This window comes from Chroicocephalus ridibundus, unplaced genomic scaffold (assembly GCF_963924245.1).
Source record: "Chroicocephalus ridibundus unplaced genomic scaffold, bChrRid1.1 SCAFFOLD_529, whole genome shotgun sequence".
In the NCBI taxonomy this organism is placed as follows: Eukaryota; Metazoa; Chordata; class Aves; order Charadriiformes; family Laridae; genus Chroicocephalus; species Chroicocephalus ridibundus.
The window spans coordinates 1-23,458 of record NW_026961644.1 but is presented as its reverse complement, the minus strand read 5'-3'; the positions used below and the strand labels follow the sequence as shown (position 1 = coordinate 23,458).

The window sequence follows — 23,458 nt, the reverse complement described above, 5'->3', positions numbered from 1 at the left end:
CCATGGGGTGCCCCGTAGGGCTCTGTGGGGTCTCCCATGTGGGTCTGTGGGGCTCTGTGTGGGTCTGGGAGGTTGCGTGGGGTCCATGGGGTGTGTGGGGTGCCCCATAGGGCACAGGGCGGCTCTGTGGGGCAATGTGTGGGTCTGGGGGGTTTTGTGGGGCTCCGTGGGGTGTCCTGTGTGAGTCTGGGGGGGGTCCATGGGGTGCCCCACAGGGCTCTGTGAGGTGTCCTGTGGGGGTCTGTGGGGTTCCGTGGGGTCCATGGGGGATTCTGTGGGTCTCCGTGGGGCTCCAGGGCTCTGTGGGGTGTCCTGTGTGGGTCTGTGGGGCTCTGTGGGGTCCATGGGGGATTCCGTGGGGTGCCCCATAGGGCTCTGTGGGGTGTCCCGTCTGGGTCTGGGGTGTCCTGGGGGGCTCTGGGGGGCTCTGTGTGGGCCTGGGGCGTTCTATGGGGTGCCCCGTGGGGCTCCAGGTGTCTGTGGGGTACCCCATAGGGCTCTGTGGGGTGTCCCACGTGGGTCTGGGGTGTCCCGTGGGGTCCATGGGGGGTTCTGTGGGGCTCTGTGTGGGTCTGGGGTGTCCCGTGGGGTCCATGGGGGGTTCTGTGGGGCTCTGTGTGGGTCTGGGGTGTCCTGTGGGGTCCATGGGGGGTTCTGTGGGGTGTCCCATGTGGTTCTGGGGGGTTCCGTGGGGTCCATGGGGTGCCCTGTGGGTCTCTGTGGGGTGTCCCGTGTGGGTCTGGGGTGTCCCGTGGGGTTCTTTGGGGCTCCGTGTGGGTCTGGGGGGTTCCGTGGGGTCCATGGGGGGTTTTGAGGGGCTCTGTGGGGTGTCCCATGGGGTGTCCCGTGGGGCTCCAGGGGTCCGTGGGGTTCAGGGGGGTTCTGTGGTGTGTCCCGTGTGGGTCTGGGGTGTCCCGTGGGGTGCCCCGTGGGTCTCTGTGGGGTGCCCCGTGGGGTGTCCCGTGGGTGTCCATGGGGTGTCCCGTGTGGGTCTGGGGTGCCCCGTGGGTGTCCCGTGGGGTGTCCCGTGGGGTGTCCTGTGGGGTGTCCCATGGGTCCGTGGGGTGTCCTGTGGGTGTCCGTGGGGTGCCCCGTGGGGAGCCCCGTGGGTCTCTGTGGGGTGCCCCGTGGGGTGTCCCGTGGGTGTCCGTGGGGTGCCCCGTGGGTCCGTGGGGTGTCCGTGGGGTGCCCCGTGGGTCTGTGGGGTGCCCCGTGGGTCTCTGTGGGGTGCCCCATGGGGTGCCCCGTGGGTCTCTGTGGGGTGCCCCGTGGGTGTCCGTGGGGTGTCCATGGGGTGCCCCGTGGGTGTCCGTGGGGTGCCCCGTGGGTGTCCGTGGGGTGCCCCGTGGGTCCGTGTGGTGCCCGCGCGGGTTTCTCGGCGGGGCGGAGGCAGAGGCTGCGTCTCCAGCGTTTAATGCCGCGGGGCGCCGCGGGGCGGGCGGTGGCGGGGGGGGGTGTATGTACAGGCGGGCGGCGGGGCCGGGGGGGTGTGGGAGGGGGGGGGGTGTATGTACAGGCGGGCGGCGGGGCCGGGGGCGGTGGCGGGGGGGGGTCGGCGCTAGGCGGGCGAGACCTGGCTGGAGGAGACGGAGGAGACCTGGGTGGCCTGGGAGGAGCCCGACGCGTCCTCGTCCTCCCCGAAGGGGCTGCGCCCGCAGAACAGCAGCTTCAGCAGGCACGAGCGGAACTGCGGGGGCACCGCCTCAGCGCGCGCCGCGCCCCACGGCACGCGCCGGCCCCGCCCACGCACACACACACCCACACCCACACCCACACACACACACACACCCCCCCCAGCGGCGGGGGCACCGGGGGGCACTGGGACTGACTGGGGTCACTGGAGCGTTACCGGGGGGGCACTGGGACTGACTGGGCTCTTACTGGGGTGTCACTGGGACTGATTGGGGTCACTGGAGCGTTACTGGGGGGGCACCGGGCTCTTACTGGGGGTCACTGGGACTCACTGGGGTGACTGGGACTGACTGGGGTCACTGGAGCGTCACTGGGGGGGCACTGGGACTTACTGGGGTGACTGGGGGTCACTGGGGTGACTGGGCTCTTACTGGGGTGTCACTGGGACTTACTGGGGTCACTGGAGCGTTACTGGGGGGGCACTGGGACTTACTGGGGTCACTGGGGGTCACTGGGGTGACTGGGCTCTTACTGGGGGTCACTGGGACTTACTGGGGTGTCACTGGGGGGTCACTGGGCTCTTACTGGGGGGCACTGGGACTTACTGGGGTCACTGGAGCGTTACTGGGGGGGCACTGGGACTTACTGGGGTCACTGGGGGTCACTGGGGTGACTGGGCTCTTACTGGGGGGCACTGGGACTTACTGGGGTCACTGGAGCGTTACTGGGGGGGGCACCGGGCTCTTACTGGGGGTCACTGGCACTCACTGGGGTCACTGGGGTCACTGGGACTGACTGGGCTCTTACTGGGGTGTCACTGGGCTCTTACTGGGGGTTACTGGGACTCACTGGGGTCACTGGAGCATTACTGGGGGGTCACTGGGACTTACTGGGGTGTCACTGGGTGGTCACTGGGCTCTCACTGGGGGTTATTGGGACTTACTGGGGTCACTGGAGCATTACTGGGGGGGCACCGGGCTCTTACTGGGGGTCATTGGGACTTACTGGGGTCACTGGAGCGTCACTGGGGGGGCACCGGGCTCTTACTGGGGGTTACTGGGACTTACTGGGGTCACTGGAGCATTACTGGGGGGGCACCGGGCTCTTACTGGGGGTCACTGGGACTCACTGGGGTGACTGGGTGTCACTGGGGGGGCACCGGGCTCTTACTGGGGGTCACTGGGCTCTTACTGGGGGTTACTGGGACTGACTGGGGTCACTGGAGCGTTACTGGGGGGGCACCGGGCTCTTACTGGGGGGCACTGGGACTGACTGGGGTCACTGGAGCATCACTGGGCGGGGCACCGGGCTCTTACTGGGGTGTCACTGGGCTCTTAGTGGGGGTTACTGGGACTTACTGGGGTTACTGGGGGTCACTGGGACTGACTGGGCTCTTACTGGGGTGTCACTGGGACTTACTGGGGTCACTGGAGCATCACTGGGGGGGCACCGGGCTCTTACTGGGGGTCACTGGGACTTACTGGGGTTACTGGGACTTACCAGAGCGTTACTGGGGGGGCACCGGGCTCTTACTGGGGGTCACTGGCACTCACTGGGGTCACTGGGGTCACTGGGACTGACTGGGCTCTTACTGGGGTGTCACTGGGCTCTTACTGGGGGTTACTGGGACTTACTGGGGTTACTGGGGGTCACTGGGACTCACTGGGCTGTTACTGGGGTGTCACTGGGCTCTTAGTGGGGGTTACTGGGACTTACTGGGGTCACTGGAGCGTTACTGGGGGTTACTGGGATTTACTGGGGTGTCACCAGGCTCTTACTGGGGGTTACTGGGGGTCACTGGAGCATTACTGGGGGTTACTGGGACTTACTGGGGTGTCACTGGGGTGTCACCAGGCTCTTACCGGGGGTTAGTGGGGGTCACTGGGACTTACTGGGGTGTCACTGGGGGGTCACTGAGCTCTTACTGGGGGTTACTGGGACTCCCTGGGGTCACTGGAGCGTTACTGGGGGTTACTGGGACTTACTGGGGTGTCACTGGGGTGTCACCAGGCTCTTACTGGGGGTCACTGGGACTTACTGGGGTGTCACTGAGCTCTTACTGGGGGTTACTGGGACTCACTGGGGTCACTGGAGCGTTACTGGGGGTCACTGGGACTTACTGGGGTGTCACTGGGGGGTCACTGGGCTCTTACTGGGGGTTACTGGGACTTACTGGGGTCACTGGAGCGTTACTGGGGGGGCACTGGGACTTACCGGAGCATTACTGGGGGTTACTGGGACTTACTGGGGTCACTGGGGATCACTGGGGGTCACTGGGACTTACTGGGGGGTCACTGGGGTGTCACCAGGCTCTTACTGGGGGCTACTGGGACTTACTGGGATGTCACTGGGCTCTTACTGGGGTTACTGGGACTTACTGGGGTCACTGGAGCGTTACTGGGGGCTCACTGGGACTTACTGGGGTGTCACTGGGGGGTCACTGGGGTGTCACCAGGCTCTTACTGGGGGGTCACTGGGACTCACTGGGGTTACTGGGGTGTCACTGGGAGGTCACTGGGCTCTTAATGGGGGTTACTGGGACTTACTGGGGTCACCGGAACGTTACTGGGGGGTCACTGGGACTTACTGGGGTGTCACTGGGGGTCACTGGGGTGTCACCAGGCTCTTACTGGGGGTTACTGGGACTTACTGGGGTCACTGGGCCTCACTGGGGGGTCACTGGCTCTTACTGGGGGTTACTGGGACTTACTGGGGGTCACTGGGGCTTGTCACTGGGGTGTCACTGGGGGTCACTGGCTCTTACTGGGGGTCACTGGGGCTCACTGGGGGGTCACTGGGACAATACTGGGGGTCACTGGGTTTTACTGGGCGTCACTGGGGGGTCACTGGGTTTTACTGGGCATCACTGGGCCACCCCGGCCCCCCCCGGCCCAGTGACGACACCCCACACGCCCCCCGGCCCCACGGCTGCCCCCCATTGCCCCCCATGGCCCCAAGGCACCCCCCACAGCCCCATGGCTGCCCCCCATCACCCCATGGCCCCCCATTGCCCCATGGCCGCCCCCCATCACCCCATGGCCCCCCATGGCCCCACAGCACCCCATCGCCCCATTGCCCCATGGCAACCCCATGGCTGCCCCCCATCGCCCCCCGTGGCCCCCCATGGCTCCATCACCCCGTGGCCCTGCATCGCCCCGTGGCCCCCCATCACCCCACAGCCCCCCATGGCCCCCTATTGCCCCCCTATTGCCCCCCATGGCCCCACGGCCCCCCATGGTCCCCCATGGCTCCATCGCCCCACGGTCCCCCATGGCCCCACGGCCCCCCATGGCTCCATCGCCCCATGGCCCCCCATCACCCCATGGCTGCCCCCCATGGCCCCATAGCCCCCCATCACTCCATGGTCCCCCATGGCTCCATCGCCCCACGGCCCGCCATGGCCCCACGGCCCCCCATCGCCCCATGGCCCCCCATGGCTCCCTCACCCCATGGCCCCCCCATCGCCCCATGGCTGCCCCCCATGGCCCCATAGCCCCCCATCGCTCCATGGTCACCCATGGCTCCATCGCCCCACGGCCCCCCATCGCCCCATGGCCCCCCATCGCCCCACGGCCCCCCATCGCCCCATGGCCCCCCACGGCTCCATCGCCCCATGGTCCCCCATGGCCCCACGGCCCCCCATTGCCCCATTGCCCCATGGCAACCCCATGGCTGCCCCCCATGGCTCCATCACCCCATGGCCCTGCATCACCCCGTGGCCCCCCATCACCCCACGGCCCCCCATGGCCCCATGGCCCCCCATCACCCCACGGCCCCCCATGGCCCCATGGTCCCCCATGGCTCCATCGCCCCATGGCCCCCCATCACCCCATGGCCCCCCATGGCTCCATCACCCCATGGCCCTGCATCACTCCGTGGCCCCCCATCACCCCACGGCCCCCCATGGCCCCACGGCCCCCCATCACCCCATGGCCCCCCATGGCTCCATCGCCCCATGGCCCCCCATCACCCCACGGCCCCCCATGGCCCCATGGTCCCCCATGGCTCCATCGCCCCATGGCCCCCCATCACCCCACGGCCCCCCATCACCCCATGGCCCCCCATGGCTCCATCGCCCCATGGCCCCCCATTACCCCATGGCCCCCCATGGCCCCATGGTCCCCCATGGCTCCATCGCCCCATGGCCCCCCATCACCCCATGGCCCCCCATGGCTCCATCACCCCATGGCCCTGCATCACCCCGTGGCCCCCCATCACCCCACGGCCCCCCATGGCCCCCCATCACCCCACGGCCCCCCATGGCCCCATGGTCCCCCATGGCTCCATCGCCCCATGGCCCCCCATCACCCCATGGCCCCCCATGGCTCCATCACCCCACAGCCCCCCATGGCCCCATGGTCCCCCATGGCTCCGTTGCCCCACGGCCCGCCATGGCCCCACAGCCCCCGGCCCCCCGTGGCCCCCCCGGCGCCGCGGCCCCACCTGCTTGTTCATGAAGACGTAGATGACGGGGTTGTAGACGGTGGAGGCCTTGGAGAAGACGGAGGGCACGGAGGCCAGCCCCACGTCGAAGGGGTGCCCGCGGTGCGTCACCACCCACAGCGCGAAGGCGGAGTAGGGCGCCCAGCACACCAGGAAGCCCAGCACCATCACCACCACCATCTTGGTCACCTCCCGCTCCGCCTTCTGCGTGGTGGCCGACTGCTCCTGCTGCTTGGCCACCTGCGGGGGGGACGCACCGCTCGGGGGGCTGCCAGCCGCGGGGGGGCGCGGGGGGCCCCAAGGAACGGCCGCCTCCCTAGGGGTCACCGCCATAGGGGACGGGGGGGTGGCCGCCTCCATAGGGGTCTCCTCAAGGATGGGCACCTCCATAGGGGTCACCTCCATAGGGGACATGGGGGGTGACCATCTCCATAGGGGTCCCCAAGGGTGGGCACCTCCATAGGGGTCACCTCCGTAGGGGACATGGGGGGTGACCATCTCCATAGGGGTCCCCAAGGGTGGGCACCTCCATAGGGGTCACCGCCATAGGGGACATGGGGGGTGACCATCTCCATAGGGGTCTCCTCAAGGGTGGGCACCTCCATAGGGGTCACCTCGATAGGGGATGTGGGGGGTGACCATCTCCATAGGGGTCTCCTCAAGGATGGGCATCTCCATAGGGGTCACCTCCATAGGGGACGTGGGGGGTGACCATCTCCATTGGGGTCCCCAAGGGTGGGCACCTCCATAGGGGTCACCTCCATAGGGGACATGGGGGGTGACCATCTCCATAGGGGTCTCCTCAAGGATGGGCATCTCCATAGGGGTCACCTCCATAGGGGACATGGGGGGTGACCATCTCCATAGGGGTCTCCTCAAGGATGGGCATCTCCATAGGGGTCACCTCCATAGGGGACATGGGGGGTGACCATCTCCATAGGGGTCCCCAAGGACGGCCACCTCCACAGGGGTCACCTCCATAGGGGACAGAGGGGCGGCCACCTCCATGGGGTCTCCTCAGGGACGGGCACCTCCATGGGGTCCCCCTGACGCCTATAGGACCCCCCCCACGGAACCACCACCCCTGTGGGTTCCCGGGGAGGACCCACCCCTGCAGGGTCCCTGCCCCCCCCGGGGGTGCCCCCCCTGCTCCGTGTGCCCCCAATAAACCCACTGCCCGTGCCCGTGTGCTGCTTGGGGGGCTGGGGGGGTCGCGGGGGGGCTGGGGAGGTCCTGGGGGGTCCGGGGGGGGGCTGGGGGCTCTGGGTGGGTCCAGGGGAGCGTGTGGGCGTCCTGGGGGGAGCCTCAGAGGGTCCTTGGAGCTGCCGGTGGGTCGCGGGGGGTGTCCTCAGGGGGTCCTTAGAGGACCCAGGGGGTCCTGGGGGTGCAGAGGGGCTTGGGGGGGTCCCGGGGGGGTCCCCGGGGGGGTCTGGGAGGTTCCAAGGGGCGCCGGTGGGTTCTGGTGGGTCTCGGAGGGGTCCCGGAGGTCCCCGGGGGGCTGACGGGGGGGGGTCCCAGGGGGTCCCGGTGGGTCGTGGGAGGTCCCGAGGGGTGGCGGGGGTCCCGGGGGGGTCCCGGGGGGGTCCCGGGGGGGTCCTGGGGGGGTTACCGCGCGCAGGGTGAGGAGCAGGCGGCCGTAGGAGAAGACGATGATGGCCAGGGGGACGCCGAAGCAGAAGCAGAAGAGGAAGATGACGTAGGACTCGTTGTTCCACTTGTTGTTGGAGGTGTACCAGTCCGGCCCGCAGGAGCACTGCAGCCCCTCGGGGATGTACCTGGGGGGCACCGGCACCTCGTACCCCCCCGGGACCCCCCCGGGACCCCCCCGGGGCCCCCCCGGGATCCCCCAACCCCCGGAGACCCCCCGTAACCCCCTGCCACCCCCCACCAGTCCAGCCCGCAGGAGCACTGCAGCCCCTCGGGGATGTACCTGGGGGGCACCGGCACCTCGTACCCCCCCGGGACCCCCCCGGGACCCCCCCGCCACCCCCCGGGATCCCCCGACCCCCAGAGACCCCCCGTAACCCCCTGCCACCCCCCACCAGTCCGGCCCGCAGGAGCACTGCAGCCCCTCGGGGATGTACCTGGGGGGCACCGGCACCTCGTACCCCCCCGCCACCCCCCCGGGGCCCCCCCAACCCCCGGAGACCCCCCGTAACCCCCTGCCACCCCCCACCAGTCCAGCCCGCAGGAGCACTGCAGCCCCTTGGGGATGGACCTGGGGGGCACCGGCACCTCGTACCCCCCCGGGGCCCCTGACCAGCCCCCCAGGACCCCCCCCCGGGACCCCCAACCACCCCTCGTACCCCCCCAGGACCCCCAACCAGCCCCCCAGGACCCCCCCCCCGGGACCCCCAACCACCCCTCGTACCCCCCCAGGACCCCCAACCAGCCCCCCAGGACCCCCCCCGGGACCCCCAACCACCCCTCGTACCCCCCCGGGACCCCCGACCAGCACCCCAGGACCCCCCCCGGACCCCCAGGACCCCCCCCATCCCTGAAGACACCCCACTGCAGCCCCCCGGGGACGTACCTGGGGGGCACCCGCACCTCATACCCCCCCGGGTCCCCCCCCCGGCCCCCCCCCGGCCCCCCCAGACCTGCTCCAGCCGAAGAGGGGGGGCACGGAGGCCACGAGGCCGAAGATCCAGGTGACGGCGCAGCCCAGCACGGCGTGGCTGCCCCGGAAGGTGAAGTTGCCCAAGGGCTTGCAGATCACCAGGAACCGCTCGAAGGCCACCACCGCCAGCGACCAGAGGCTGACCATGCCTGGGGGGGGGACACAGGGGGGACAATGCCACCCCCGCGGCCACCACGCCTCCCGTGGCGACCCACCGACGGGTCCCTCGCGCCCGACGGCCGACATCCTCCTGTCCCCACCAACCTGGTGTCCCCATGGCCTGATGTCCCCAACGTCCCCATGGCCAATGTCCCCCTGCCCTTGTGTCCTTCTGCCCCTTGACCTACACGCCCGATGTCCCCGTGCCCCGGTGTCCCCACGCCCCACGTCCCCACGCCCCACGTCCCCACGGCCCCATCTCCGCACCCAACACCTTCACGCCCCATGTCCCCACGCCCAACGTCTCCACGTCCAGCGTCCCCACACCCAACGTCTCATCACCCAGCGCCTCCACTCCCAACGTCCCCACGCACTTGTGTCCCTCTGCCCCACGTCCCACACACCCCACGTCCCCACACCCAACCTCCCCACGCCCAACGTCTTCATGCCCCACGTCCCCACACCCAACATCTCTAGGCCCAACGTCCCCAAGCCCTCGTGGCCTTCTGTCCCCACACCCAACGTCTCCACTCCCAACGTCTCCACGTCCAACGTCCCCACACCCAATGTCCCCACGCGCTTGTGTCCTTCTGCCCCATGGCCCCACTCCCAATGTCTCCACTCCCGACGTCACCACTCCCGACGTCTCTGTGCCCCATGTCCCCACACCCAACGTCCCCACTCCTGATGTCTCCGTGCCCCATGTCCCCACACCCAACGTCCCCACTCCCGACGTCCCCACTCCCGACGTCTCCACTCCCGACGTCTCCACTCCCGACGTCTCCACTCCCGACGTCCCCACTCCTGATGTCTCCGTGCCCCATGTCCCCACACCCAACGTCCCCACTCCCGACGTCCCCACTCCCGACGTCTCCACTCCCGACGTCTCCACTCCCGACGTCTCCACTCCCGACGTCTCCGTGCCCCATGTCCCCACACCCAACGTCCCCACTCCTGATGTCTCCGTGCCCCATGTCCCCACCCCCAATGTCTCCACTCCCGACGTCCCCACTCCCGACGTCTCCGTGCCCCATGTCCCCACACCCAACGTCCCCACTCCCGACGTCCCCACTCCCGACGTCCCCACTCCCGACGTCTCTGTGCCCCATGTCCCCACACCCAACGTCCCCACTCCCGACGTCCCCACTCCCGACGTCCCCACTCCCGACGTCTCCGTGCCCCATGTCCCCACACCCAACGTCCCCACTCCCGATGTCTCTGTGCCCCATGTCCCCACACCCAACGTCCCCACACCCAACGTCCCCACTCCCGACGTCTCTGTGCCCCATGTCCCCACCCCCAACGTCCCCACTCCCGACGTCTCCGTGCCCCATGTCCCCACTCCCGACGTCCCCACTCCCGACGTCTCCGTGCCCCATGTCCCCACCCCCAACGTCCCCACTCCCGACGTCTCCGTGCCCCATGTCCCCACCCCCAACGTCCCCACTCCCGATGTCTCCGTGCCCCATGTCCCCACACCCAACGTCCCCACACCCAACGTCCCCACTCCTGATGTCTCCGTGCCCCATGTCCCCACACCCAACGTCCCCACACCCAACGTCCCCACTCCCGATGTCTCCGTGCCCCATGTCCCCACACCCAACGTCCCCACTCCCGACGTCTCCGTGCCCCATGTCCCCACACCCAACGTCCCCACTCCCAATGTCTCCGTGCCCCATGTCCCCACACCCAACGTCTCCACTCCTGATGTCCCCACTCCCGACGTCTCCGTGCCCCATGGCCCCACACCCAACGTCTCCACCCCCGACGTCTCCAGGCCCCGGGTCCCCCCGCCCGAGGTCCCCCGCGTCCCCCGGGTACCTCCCAGGGTGGCGGCGAAGCCCTCGATCTTGCAGGCGGTGGGTCCCAGGGCGAAGTACATCTGGGAGAAGCTGTAGAAGGCGGTGGTGGAGCCCACGCAGATGACCAGCAGGTTGGCGACGGCCAGGTTGACCAGGATGTAGTTGAGGTGGGAGCGCAGCTTCTTGTACTTGGCGGTGCAGAAGATGGTGAGGGCGTTGATGGGCACCCCCAGGGCGATCAGCACGAACATGAAGGCCGACATGCCCATGAAGACCCCGGGGCTGCCCAGGTGGGTCTGGGGCACCAGGAAGGGGCTCAGCGCCGTCAGGTTGGGGGTCTCCAGGGCCATGGGGATGTAGAAGTCCTCGGGGAGCTCCTCCCGCCCATCCCGCGCCTTCTGCATGGCGGTGGGTGGCTGGGGGGGGACGGCGGGCGACGGGGCGCGGGGCAGGGGGGCGGCCGGGCGCGGGGACCCTTTATAGGGGAGGGGGGCGGATGGGGACGGGCCCCCCCCGCCCCGAACCCCCTAATCGGGGCTAACGCCGCAAAGCGCGGCTGAGCCCGGCTTATCCGGCGGGCGGGCGCTGGCCAAGCCGGGCTTACCCACCCGGCAAGCGGCTTTCGGGGGGACTAATCGCCCCCGAGCCCCGATTAGCGGGGTGGGGGGGATCAGGGGGTATCAGACCCCCCCAAAAAGGCTTAACCGGCTCCTGGCACCGAGGGCGGGGCCCCCCCGCACCCTCAGACCCCCCAAAGCCCTCCCGAGCCCTCCCCGCGCCCCCAAAACCGCCCTCAGCCCCCCAGCACCCCAAACCCCTCCCGAGCCCCCCAAACTCTCCCGAGCCCCCCCAAACCCCCTCCTGAGCCCCCTGTACCCCCAAACTGCTCCTGAGCCCCCCAGCCCCTTCTGAGCCCCCCCAAAGCCCTCCAGCCCCCTCAATCCCCTCCGACCCCCCCAGCCCCCAAACCCCAACACCCCCCGACTCCCCAGCACCCCAAACCCCCCTGAGCCCCCCAGCCCCCCAAACCCCTCCTGAGCCCCCCAAGCTCTCCCTAACCCCCCAAACTCCCCTTGCCCCCCCCAGCACCCCCAAACCCCTAAAGCCCCTCCTGAGCCCCCTAACCCCCCCCGAGCCCCCCAAACTCCCCCTGACCCCCCCACCCTCCCCAAACCCCCCTGAGCCCCCCAGCTCCCCCAAACCCCTCCTGAGCCCCTCAAACCCCCCCGGCCCCCCAGGGGACTACATGTCCCATGGTGCCCTGGGGGTGGGTGTGTGTGTGTGTGACCCCCCCGGTGTCGGGGTGAGCGTCCCCGTAATCCCCGGGCGCTAACGAGGCCGCCGGCCCCGCGGGATTAGGGCTAAATCGGGACCGGAGCTGACACGATTATTGCGATTAACAAGACCCCGGGGTGGGGGGGGGCAGCGGGCAGGCGGCCCCCGGGCACCCGGTGGCCACGGTAGCCCTGCACGGCAGCCATGGCACCAGGTGGGCACGGCACGGTGCCCCGCGGTACGAGATGGCCGCGGTCGCTCTGCACCGTGGTCGCGGTACGCGGTGGCCACTATGTGATGCCCACACGGTGGCCATGGCACCAGGTGGCCGTGGTAGCCCTGCACGGTGGCCATGGCACAGTGCCCATGGTACGAGGTGGCCACGGTAGCCCTGCTCGGTGGCTGCAGTATGAGGTGGCCACAATAGCCCTGCTTGGTGCCCATGGTACGAGGCGGCCACGGTTGCTCTGCACTGTGGCCGAGGTACGAGGTGGCCACTACGTGATGCCCATATGGCAGCCATGGCACTGGGTGGCCACAGTAGCCCTGCACAGTGGGTATACAGTGGTCATGCTACAAGGTGGCCGTGGCACAGTGCCTGCGCTACGAGGTGGCCACAGTAGCCCTACGCAATGCCCATACAGTAGCTGTGGTATGAGGTGGCCACGGTAGCCCTGCTTGGTGGCTGCAGTACAAGGTGGCCACAATAGCCCCTGCTTGGTGCCCGTAACGGTGCCTGTGGTACAAGGTGGCCACAGTGACCCCACTTGGTGGACGTGATACAAGGCTGCCAAGGTAGCCCTGCTCGGTGGCCATGGTACAAAGTGGCCACAGTAGCCCTGCCCAGTGGCCGCGCCAGTGCCCGTGGCCCCCCATGGCGGGGGGGGTGACCAGACTTACCCCAAGCTGTGGGTCGGGCTGGCTGGCAGTTGGAGGACGTGGGGCAGCCAGGGTGGCCACCTTGGAGCTGGGGGGAGGGAGACCCTCCAGGGGGGCCTCAGAAGCCACCCAAGGGGTGTTTGGGCCACCGGGGGCATGTCTGGGGGTCCCACGGGAGACCCGAGGGGTGGCTGAGGGTCCCCTGAAGGACCTGGGGGCAGTTGGGGTCCCCTGAGGGAGCCGGGGGACAACCTCAGGGGCAGTTGAAGGACCCGAGGGGTGGCTGAGGGTCCCCATGAGGGAGCTGGGGGGGCAGTTTGGGTCCCCTGGGGCGCCCATGGGGTGGCTGGGGGGCCCGTGAGGGACCCCTGAGGGTCCCCGTGAGGTACCTGAAGGGCAGTTGGGGTCCCCTGAGGGACCAGGGGGACCCCTGAGGGCCCCAAGGGGTGGCTGAGGGACCCGAGGGTCCCTGTGGAGGCACCTGAGGGCTGGCTGAGGGTCCCACAAGGGACCTGGGGGGGCGGCTGGGGTCCCCTGAAGGACCTGAGGGGCAGCTGAGGGACCCCATGAGGCACTGAGGGACCCGGGGAGGACCCGAGGGACCCGTGAGGTACCGGGGGGGCGATGGGGGTCCCCTGAGGGTCCCGAGAGGCACCTGAGGGACCCGAGTGGCGGCTGAGAGACCCCTGAGGGACGCTGTGGAGGTACCTGAGGGGCGGCTGAGGGTCCCAGGAGGTACCTGAGGGGCAGTTAAGGGTCCCATGAGGGACCCGGGGGGTTTCCGAGGGACCGGGGGGGACCCCTGAGGGGCCGGAGGGTGAGGGCGGGAACCTGAGGGGCCGGGGGGCGCCTGCGGGCCCCCTGAAGCGCCGGGGGGACCCCTGAGGTACCTGAGGGCCCCCTGAGGGACCGCAGGGTCAGGGCGGGAACCTGAGGGCCCGGGGGGCGGCTGAGGGACCCCTGAGGTACCTGAGGGCCCCGCGAGGGACCGGAGGGCCCCGGGGAGCGGCTGAGGGCCGCCCGAGGTCCCGGCGGGCCCCCCCGAGGTCCCGGCCCCCCCCGGGGCGGGGCGGCGGCCGCCGCGGACCGTTACGGCCGTTGGATTTCAAACCCCTTCGCGCAGCGCGGAGCGGGAGAGGGAGGGGGGGGGCCCGGCGCAGCGCGGCCGTGACGGGCGGCGCCGGCGGCCAATGAGAAGCCGCCGTCCCGGCGCGGCGGCCAACGGGCGGCCGCGCGCGCTCCGCCGGCCCCGCCCCCTCCCCCGCGGGAGCGGCGCGGGGCGGGGAGCGGCCCGAGCGACAGCGCTCTCGGCCAATCGCGGCGCCCGCCGCCAGCGCGCCGGCCCCTCCCCCGGGGAGGGCGGGTGGCGCGGGGCGGGGGAGGGCGGGAGCCGAACCCCTCCGACCAATCACCGCCCGCCCTCTCTTTGAGCGGCGTGCGCCGCGCCCAATGGCGGGGCGGGCGAGGCGGGGCGAAGCGGCCGCTCCGGGTTTCCTCTCCGGCTCGGTTCGGGGCCCCCCCCCCCTTCTTAAAATCCCCCCCCCCGCGCCGCACGCGCTCTCCCCCCCGCCCCCCCCCCTTCGAGTGCCCCCCCCCTTCCCCCCCCCCCCCCCCCCCCCATCTCCGCGGGTTCCTTCGCTGCGAAGAAAATGGCGGCGGCGCCGAGCGGGGACGGGGAGAGGCTGTGAGTGACCCGGGGGGGGCGGGGGGGGGGGGAAGGATGGGCGGGGGGGGGAGGGGGGGGGGATGGACCGGGTGAGGGGGGGGGTGTGTGGGAAAAGGGGGGGGGGGTGTGTGTGTGGAGGGGAGGTGGGGGGGTCCCGCCGCTGTTTTCCCGCGCGCGCGCCGGCGCGAGACCCCCCCCACCCCCCCCAGCCCGCGGAGGGGGGGGGCGGGGGGTGTGTGTGGGGAGGGGGGGGGGCGGGGGGTGTGGTTGTGTCGCGACTGCGTCACTAACGGCCGCGGGGGGGGGGGGGGGGGCGACCCCGGTGTGGGGGGGGGACACACCACCACCCCACACCCCCCCCAAACACCTCACCCCCCCCCACCCGGTGGGTCCCGGGACGGGACGCGCCCCCCCCACCCCCCCCGGCGCGACCCCCGAAACACCCGGAATCGGCCCCAAAAACGGCCGGAGTCACCCCCCGAGCGCCCCGAAACAGCCCGAATTCTCCCCAAAACAGCCCCCGATTCCCCCGAAACAGCCCGAATTGGCCCCGAAACGCCCCGCGGCGCAGCGAAACAGCCCGAAACGCCCCGAGTTCCCCCGAAACGCCCCCCATCAGCCCCGAAACAGCCCCAATTCGCCCCAAATCGGGCCGCGCGCGCCGGACACCCCGGGCCGGGCCCCCCCTCCCCCCCAAACCGGCCCCGAAACGCCCCGAATTTAACCCAAAATACGGCGCTCTCCCCGCGCCCCGACACACCGCGAGTTACCCCAAAATAGCCCAAATTGCCCCAAACCGCCCACTCGCGTTGCGCCCCAAAGTGCCCCGAAATCCCCTGAACTGCCCCAAAACGGCCCGCGCGCGCCGAGCCCCGAAACCCCCCGAATTACCCAAAAATACCCGGCCTTGCCCCAAAATACGGCGCTCAAGCTGCACCCCCAAATCCCCCGGATTGCCCCCAAATCCCCCGAATTGCCCCCAAAAACGCCACGCTCGGTTTGCGCCCCCAAATTACCCAAAAATCCCCTGAATTGCCCCAAAACGCCACGCTCGCTCTGCGCCCCCAAATTACCCAAAAATCCCCTGAATTGCCCCAAAACGCCGCGCTCGCTCTGAGTCCCCAAATCCCCCAAATTACCCAAAAATCCCCTGAATTGCCCCAAAACGCCGCGCTCGCTCTGCGCCCCCAAATCCCCCAAATTACCCAAAAATCCCCTGAATTGCCCCAAAACGCCACGCTTGCTCTGCGCCCCCAAATTACCCAAAAATCCCCTGAATTGCCCCAAAACGCCGCGCTCGGTCTGCGCCCCCAAATCCCCCAAATTACCCAAAAATCCCCTGAATTGCCCCAAAATGCCACGCTCGCGCTGAGCCCTGAAATACCTTCAATCGCCCCAAAATACGGTGCTCGCACTGTGCCCAGCAGCACCCCGAATTACCCCAAAATTCCCCAAATTAACCCCAAATACGGCGCTTGTGCAGCACGCTGAAATACCCCGAATTACCCCGAAAGCCCCCGAGTCACCCCAAAACGCCGCACTCGCGCTGCGCCCCAAAATGCCCCAAATTAACCCAAAATACGGCATTTGTGCCGCGTGCCCAAATACCCTGAACTACCCCCAAAAAAACCCCTGAATTACCCCAAATCCAGCGTTCACGCTGCGCCCAGAAACCCCCCAAATTGCCCAAAACGCGGTGCTCGTGCTGCATCCAGAAATACCCTGAATTACCCCAAAATGCTCCCAAGTTACCCCAAAATGTCCCGACTGCGGCGCTCGCGCTACGTCCTAAAACACCCCGAATTGCCCCCAAAATCCCCCAAATTCCCTCAAAGTGCCCGGCTCGCGCTGCGCCCGGGAATACCCGAATTATCCCAAATTACCCCCAAATACGGCCCTCGCGCTGTGCCCCCAAATCCCCCAAATTACCCCAAAACGCGTCGGTCGTGCTGCGCCCAGAAATACCCCGAGTCACCCCAAAATACCCCAGTACGGTGCCCACGCTGCCCCCGGAATTCCCCAAAATACGCCCAAACTGCCCCAAAATACGGCGCTCGCGCTGCGCCCCGAAATCCCCTGAACTACCCAAACTGCCCCAAAATACAGCGCTCACGCTGCGCCCCGAAATACCTCGAATTACCCAAACTGCCCCAAAATACGGCGCTCACGCTGCGCCCCAAAATACCTCGAATTACCCCAAACTGCCCCAAAATACGGCGCTCACGCTGCGCCCCCAAAATACCTCGAATTACCCCAAACTGCCCAAAATACGGCGCTCACGCTGCGCCCCAAAATACCTCGAATTACCCCAAACTGCCCCAAAATACGGCGCTCACGCTGCGCCCCAAAATACCTCGAATTACCCCAAACTGCCCCAAAACACGGCGCTCACGCTGCGCCCCGAAATACCTCGAATTACCCCAAACTGCCCCAAATTGCCCCAAAATATGGCGTCCACGAATTACCCCAAAATGCCCCAAATTGCCCCAAAACACAGCGCTCACGCTGCACCCCAAACTGCCCCCAAACGCCCCGAACCGCCCCCAAACGCGCCGCTCGCGCCACGCCCCAATCCCCCCCGAATTCCCCCCGGCTCTGGCCGCCCCCCGAAAGACCCAAAACCCCCCGAATTCTCCCCAAACTCCGGCCGCCCCCTGAAAGACTGGGGAGCGCGGCCGCGACGACACCGGGACGTCCCTGCGGTGTCACCGAGACCCCCCGACGTCGCTGAACCCCCCGGTGTCACCAAACCCCCCCGGTGTCACCGAACCCCCCGGTGTCACCAACGCCTTGGTGTCACCGAGACCCCTGATATGACAAACCGCCCCCCGGTGTCACCGAACCCTCGCCGTCACCAAAGCCCCCCGGTGTCCCCGTGCCGTCGGGACCCCCCGTCCCCGCACCGTCCCCGTCTCTGCGCCGCCACCACGCCGCCGGTGTCACCCCGGCTCTCGTTAGCGCTGACGAGTCCCGGCCTTCGCCCCGCGACGGCGTTTCGGGGGGGTCCCGGTGGCACCGGGGGGGGTTCTGTCCCCGCGTCCCTTTTTCCCGCAAATTCGGTGTTGCCGCCATGTCCCCCCCGATCCCCAGAGCCGCTGGCGGCCCCCTAATTAGTGCCGGGCCTCATTAGTGGCACAGGGGCCGTTCTTTAACGAACAGCTTGGGGGGGGGCTGCTAATGCCGGCTCATCGGTGGCCACCGACGGATGAACCCAGAGCCATCGTGGCCGGGGGCACGACAGGGTTGTGTCCCCCCCGGTTTCGGCGTGGGAAACGGGGCGCCGACGCTAATGAGCAATTAATTACCCCCCCCGCTTCCCCCCGTCCTCGCCTCCTCCGCTCCTCCCTCCCGCGGGGGGGTGTCCCGGGACGCCGGTGTCCCCCGGGGGACGCCGAAATGGGGCGGGGGACACACACACACCACACACGGTGACACCGGGACAGGGGGGACGTGACTTGGGGACGCCCCCATCGTGGCCGTCCCCCCCCGTCCATTTCCCGACACCCCCCTTGTCACGTTTCCCACCGCGCTTTGCCCGATTCCGCGCCGTTTTGCCCCATTCCCGCCCCAGCAGGGCTGGGGGGGGGGTGGGGGTGTCACAGGCGGGTTTTCGGGGAGGACCCCCGTGTCCGTCCCCGAGCCCGGACGCGCGTGCGGTGTTTCGGCAGGGAGGAGAAGGCGGAGGAGAACCTGGAGGGGCTGCGGGAGCGTCCCCCCAAGGCCAAGAAGGCCAAGAAGGAGCGTCGGGAGGAGCCGGAGCCCCCCCAGCCCCCGCCGAGCCCCCCGAAGCCGGCAAAGCCGAGACCTCGGAAGGTGCCGGGACGGCGCCGGCGGCGCCGGAGGCTTCGGCCTCCCCCAAGCAGCGACGCTCCATCATCCGGGACCGGGGGCCCATGTACGACGACCCCACGCTGCCCGAGGGCTGGACGCGCAAGCTCAAGCAGCGCAAGTCGGGGCGCTCGGCCGGCAAGTACGACGTCTACCTGATCAAGTGAGCGCCTCGCGCGGCCCCCGACGCGCCCTCCGTGGGCCCGCGGCCCGGCCTCGCGCCCTCCCTTCGCCCCCGCTTCTGCCTCCCGGTGCCCCTTGCCCTTCTTCCTTTGCGCCTCCTCTCCCGTCAGTTTTACCCGTTTCGCCTTCGTTTTTACCTCTTCTTGCCCGTTTCCCTTCGTTTTTACCTCGTTTCCCTTCGTTTTTACCTCTTTTTACCCGTTTCTCCTTCGTTTTTACCTCTTTCTGCCCGTTTCCCGTCATTTTTACCAGTTTCGCCTTCGTTTTTACCTCTTGTTGCCCGTTTCCTTCATTTTTACCTCGTTTCCCTTCATTTTTACCTCGTTTCCCTTCATTTTTACTCGTTTCCCTTCATTTTTACCTCTTTTTACCCATTTCTCCTTCGTTTTTACCTCTTTTTGCCCGTTTCCCTTCATTTTTACCCATTTCGCCTTCGTTTTTACCTCTTTTTGCCCGTTTCCTTTCATTTTTACCTCGTTTCCCTTCGTTTTTACGTCTTTTTACCCATTTCGCCTTCGTTTTTACCTCTTTTTGCCCGTTTCCTTTCATTTTTACCTCGTTTCCCTTCGTTTTTACGTCTTTTTACCCATTTCGCCTTCGTTTTTACCTCTTTTTGCCCGTTTCCTTTCATTTTTACCTCGTTTCCCTTCGTTTTTACGTCTTTTTACCCGTTTCTCCTTCGTTTTTACCTCTTTTTGCCCGTTTCTCCTTTGTTTTTACCTCATTTCCCTCCATTTTTACCTCTTTTTGCCCGTTTTCCCTTCATTTTTACCTCGCTTCCCTTCATTTTTCCCCTTTTTACCCTTTTCCATCATTTTTACCTCCTTTTACCCACTTTTCCTTCGTTTTTACCTTGTTTGCCTTCATTTCTACCTCCTTTTACCCCTTTTTCCGTGATTTTTACAGCTTTTTACCCCTTTTTCCTTCACTTTAACCTCTTTTGCCCCGTTTCCCTGTATTTTTACCTTGTTTCCCTTCTTTTTTACCTCTTTCCCCGTTTTTCCATCATTTTTACCTCTTTCTCTTCATTTTTACCTCGTTTTCCTTTCGTTTTTACCTCTTTTTCCCCATTTCCTTTCGTTTTTACCTCTTTTTCCCCACTTTTCCTTCATTTTTAGCTTTTTACCATTTCCTTTCATTTTACCTTTTTTCTCATGTTTCCCTTCATTTTTACCTTGTTTCCCTTCATTTTTACCTCTTTGCCCCTGATTTCCCTTCACTTTTACCCCGTTTTCCCTTCACTTTTACCTCTCTGCCCCTGATTTCCTGCAATTTTTACCTCTTTTTACCCCATTTTCCCTTTACTTTTACCTCTTTGCCCCCGTTTTTCCTTCACGTTTACCGTTTCCTTTTCCTTTTACCTTGTTTCCCTCCATTTTTACCTCTTTTTACCCCGTTTTCCCTTCACGTTTACCCCGTTTCCCTCCATTTTACCTCTTTTTACCCCGTTTTCCCTTCACATTCACCCTGTTTCCCTTCACGTTCACCCCCTTTCCATTCACGTTTACCCCGTTTCCCTCCATTTTACTTCTTTTTACCCCGTTTCCCTTCACGTTCACCCCCTTTCCTCCATTTTACCTCCTTGTACCCCGTTTCCCTCCATTTTACCTCTTTTTACCCCCTTTCCCTTCACGTTTACCCCCTTTCCCTTCACATTTACCCCGTTTCCCTTCACGTTCACCCCGTTTCCCTCCATTTTACCTCTTTTTACCCCCTTTCCCTTCACGTTTACCCCCTTTCCCTTCACGTTTACCGTTTCCCTTCACGTTCACCCCCGTTTCCCTCCATTTTGCCTCTTTTTACCCCGTTTCCCTTCATGTTTACCCTGTTTCCCGTCACGTTCACCCCCTTTCCCTCCATTTTACTTCTTTTTACCCCGTTTCCCTTCACGTTTGCCCCGTTTCCCTCCATTTTACCTCCTTGTACCCCGTTTCCCTCCGCTTTCCCTCTTTTTTCCCCCTTTCCCTTCACGTTCGCCCCGTTTCCCTTCACGTTCGCCCCGTTTCCCTCCATTTTGCCTCTTTTTACCCCGTTTCCCTTCACGTTTACCCCGTTTCCCTTCACGTTCGCCCCGTTTCCCTCCATTTTACCTCCTTGTACCCCGTTTCCCTCCGCTTTCCCTCTTTTTTCCCCGTTTCCCTTCACGTTTACCCCGTTTCCCTTCACGTTCGCCCCGTTTCCCTCCATTTTACCTCCTTGTACCCCGTTTCCTCCGCTTTCCCTCTTTTTTCCCCCTTTCCCTTCACGTTTACCCCGTTTCCCTTCACGTTCGCCCCGTTTCCCTCCATTTTACCTCTTTTTACCCTGTTTCCCTTCGCGTTTACCCCCTTTCCCTTCACGTTCGCCCCGTTTCCCTCCACTTTACCTCCTTGTGGCCCGTCTCCCGCCGCGTTTACCCCTCTGCCCCCGCCGGTCGCCCCTCTCCCCGCGCCCGCCGCCCTTCAGCTCTGCGTCTCCTCTCGCCCGCAGCCCGCAGGGAAAAGCCTTCCGCTCCAAGGTGGAGCTCATCGCCTACTTCGAGAAGGTGGGGGACACCTCGCTGGACCCCAACGACTTCGACTTCACCGTCACGGGCCGGGGCAGCCCCTCGCGGCGGGAGCAGCGGCCCCCCAAGAAGCCCAAACCCCCCAAAGGCGCCGGGGGCACGGGCCGGGGCCGGGGCCGGCCCAAGGGCAGCGGGGCCGCCAAGCCCAAGATGGCGTCGCCGGGGCCGGCGGAGGGCGCGCAGGTGAAGCGGGCCATGGAGAAGAGCTCGGGGAAGCTGCTGGTGAAGATGCCCTTCCAGGGGGGGCCGCCGCTGGCCCGGCCCGAAGCCGGGGGCGGCCGCCACCACCTCGGCGCAAGTCCTGGCCGTCAAACGCCCCGGCAGGAAGCGGAAAACGGAGCCGGACAGTCACGGCGTCCCCAAAAAACGGGGGAGGAAACCGGCGGGAGGGGGTTCGGCGGGGCCGGGGGGGGCGGCGGGGGGGTCGGCGCCCGAGGCCAAGAAGAAGACGTCGGCGCCGCCGGCCGTGCAGGAGACGGTGCTGCCCATCAAGAAGAGGAAGACGCGGGAGACGGTGGTCCTGGAGGCGCGGGAGGCGGCCAGGCCCCCCCCCCCGCCGTCGTCGGCGCCCCCCGAGCGCCTCCCCGGACCCCCGCCGCCGCCGCCGCCGCCTCCCCCCCCCACCCCCGCCGGCACGGGGACCCCGCGGCGCCCGCGGCAGCCCCAAGGGACGGGGGGGGGCGGCCCCCACCCAGCCGCCGCCGCCGTCCCCCCCCCGCAAGAAGGACCGGGGGGGTTCGTCGTCGTCGTCGTCGCCGCCGCCGTCGCCGCTGCCCCCCGACCCCCCCGCCAGCCCCAAGGACAGCGCCAGCACCACCCCCCCCCCCCCCGCCGCTGCCGCCGCCGCCGCCCCCCCCCGCAGGACTTGAGGGGGTGCTCGGAGGAACGGGGGGGTCCGGCGGCCCCCGACGGCTGCCCCAAGGAGCCGGTTAAGACTCACCCCCCCCCGCCGCTGCCGCCACCGCCGCCCCCCCCCCCGCCACCGCCGCCCTACAAACACCGAGGGGAGGCCGAGCACAAGGACGCTGCTTCCTCCTCATCCTCCTCATCCTCCTCCTCGTCGTCTTCTTCATCCTCTTCCACCTCCTCCTCCTCCTCCTCCTCGGCGCCGCCCCCCCCCCAGCGCGCCGCGGCCCCCCGGCCGGGAGGAGACGGTCGACACCAGGACGCCTGTCCCCGAGCGGGTCAGTTGACTGTCACCGGACGGACGGACCCACGGACGGATCCCCTCCTCTGACCCCCCCCTTCCCCCCCCGCCCCGTCACCCCCACCCCCCGCCATCCCTCTTCCCCCCCCTCCCCCCCGCGCACGCAGGCAGCCACACGCACCCCCCCAAAAATATCCCCACCCCCCCCAAAAAAGAAGTTTTTATTACCGAAAAGCACAGCGAGGGGCGCAGCCCCCCCCCCCCCCAACTTTGCACTTGCGTCGATAGGAAGGGGGGGGGGGGATCCCCCCCCTCCCCCCATGGGACCCCCCCCCGAGGTCAGGATGGGGCGGGGGGGGGGGGGGCTGCCCCCTTCCCCCCCCCCCGTCGCCGCTTTACTCGTTCTTCCAGTTTTTCGTTCCACGTTTTTAGCCGATAGGGAACCATTTGCACTATGGCGGGGGGGCGGGGCTGGGGGGATCCGGCTGCCGTCCAATGGGACGGGGATCTGCTGGGGGGGGGGGGGCGGGATCCGGGCTGGAGCAGGGGCGAGGCTGGAGCCAATGGGGAGCGGCGCGGCCGGGCGGGGATCGGGCGTGCAGCCAATCAGGAGGGGCCGGATCCGCTCACGAGCCAATGGGAACGACTCTGGGGGCGGGCGCCGGTTTCGGGCCAATCGGGAGCCGGTTTCGGTTTGGTTGAGATCCCGTGTTGGGCCAATCGGGAGCGAAGTTGCCTTGGGGGTGGGATCTAGTGTTGAGCCAATCAGGAGCGGCGCTCGGGAGGGGCGGGGTCCGGCCTCGAGCCAATCAGGAGCGACTCGGTTGGGCCGGGATCTGGCCTTGAGCCAATCGGAGCAACTCTCAGGTTGGGATCCAGCCTCGGGCCAATCGGGAGTGACTTGCAGTTTGGTTGAGATCCAGCGTTGGGCCAATCGGGAGCGAAGTTGCCTCGGGGTGGGATCTAGCGGTGAGCCAATGGGGAGAGGCGCTCGGTCAGGGCGGGATCTAGTCTTGGACCAATCCGGAGTGATTCTCGGTTGGGCGGGAATCCGGTTTCGGGCCAATGGGGAGCAGCGTTCGGTTTGGTTGAGGTGCGGCGTTGGGCCAATCGGGAGCGATTCCATCAGGACGGGATCTAGTGTTGAGCCAATCGGGAGCGGCGCTCCGGAGGGGCGGGATCGAGTCTCCAGCCAGTCAGGAGCGACTTTAGGGTCGGGATCCAGTTTTGAACCAATCGGGAGCAGCTTTTGGTTTGGTTGAGCTCCCGCCTCAAGCCA

At 67.0% G+C, this 23,458-nt stretch overlaps 2 protein-coding genes across 3 annotated transcripts; one reads left to right on the top strand and one right to left on the bottom strand.

Annotated features, from left to right (window-relative positions):
• Window positions 1-1,491: 1,491 nt before the first annotated feature.
• On the bottom strand, window positions 1,492-13,913 carry LOC134509519 (blue-sensitive opsin). Of its 2 annotated transcripts, XM_063322060.1 has the most exons (6): window positions 12,832-13,913; window positions 10,676-10,844; window positions 8,676-8,844; window positions 7,685-7,850; window positions 6,076-6,315; window positions 1,492-1,687 (listed from the first exon to the last, which is right to left on the bottom strand). In XM_063322060.1, exons 1-6 carry the CDS (start codon window positions 13,147-13,149, stop codon window positions 1,559-1,561), a joined length of 1,191 nt encoding a protein of 396 aa, XP_063178130.1. In that variant the 5' UTR covers window positions 13,150-13,913; the 3' UTR covers window positions 1,492-1,558. The 2 variants fall into 2 exon arrangements, with proteins under 2 accessions (XP_063178130.1, XP_063178131.1); XM_063322061.1 differs by lacking the exon at window positions 12,832-13,913 and having other exon boundaries at window positions 10,676-11,452.
• A 520-nt stretch (window positions 13,914-14,433) lies between these two features.
• On the top strand, window positions 14,434-22,410 carry MECP2 (methyl-CpG binding protein 2). Its single transcript, XM_063322064.1, is given in 4 exon segments — window positions 14,434-14,494; window positions 18,145-18,467; window positions 20,957-21,287; window positions 21,289-22,410. Coding segments are annotated over 3 exon segments (1,410 nt in total). The 5' UTR covers window positions 14,434-14,494; window positions 18,145-18,369; the 3' UTR covers window positions 22,270-22,410.
• Window positions 22,411-23,458: the final 1,048 nt, after the last annotated feature.

Coding starts and splice junctions, on each gene's coding strand:
- LOC134509519 (XM_063322060.1), bottom strand. CDS start 13,149: ATGGGCGCCCCAGGGGACCCAAACTGCCCCCCCAGCTCCCTCATGGGG. Junction 10,845..12,831: donor AGCCCGACCCACAGCTTGGG/GTAAGTCTGGTC, acceptor TGCACCGCCAAG/TACAAGAAGCTGCGCTCCCA. Junction 1,688..6,075: donor ACGTCTTCATGAACAAGCAG/GTGGGGCCGCGG, acceptor GTGCCCCCGCAG/TTCCGCTCGTGCCTGCTGAA.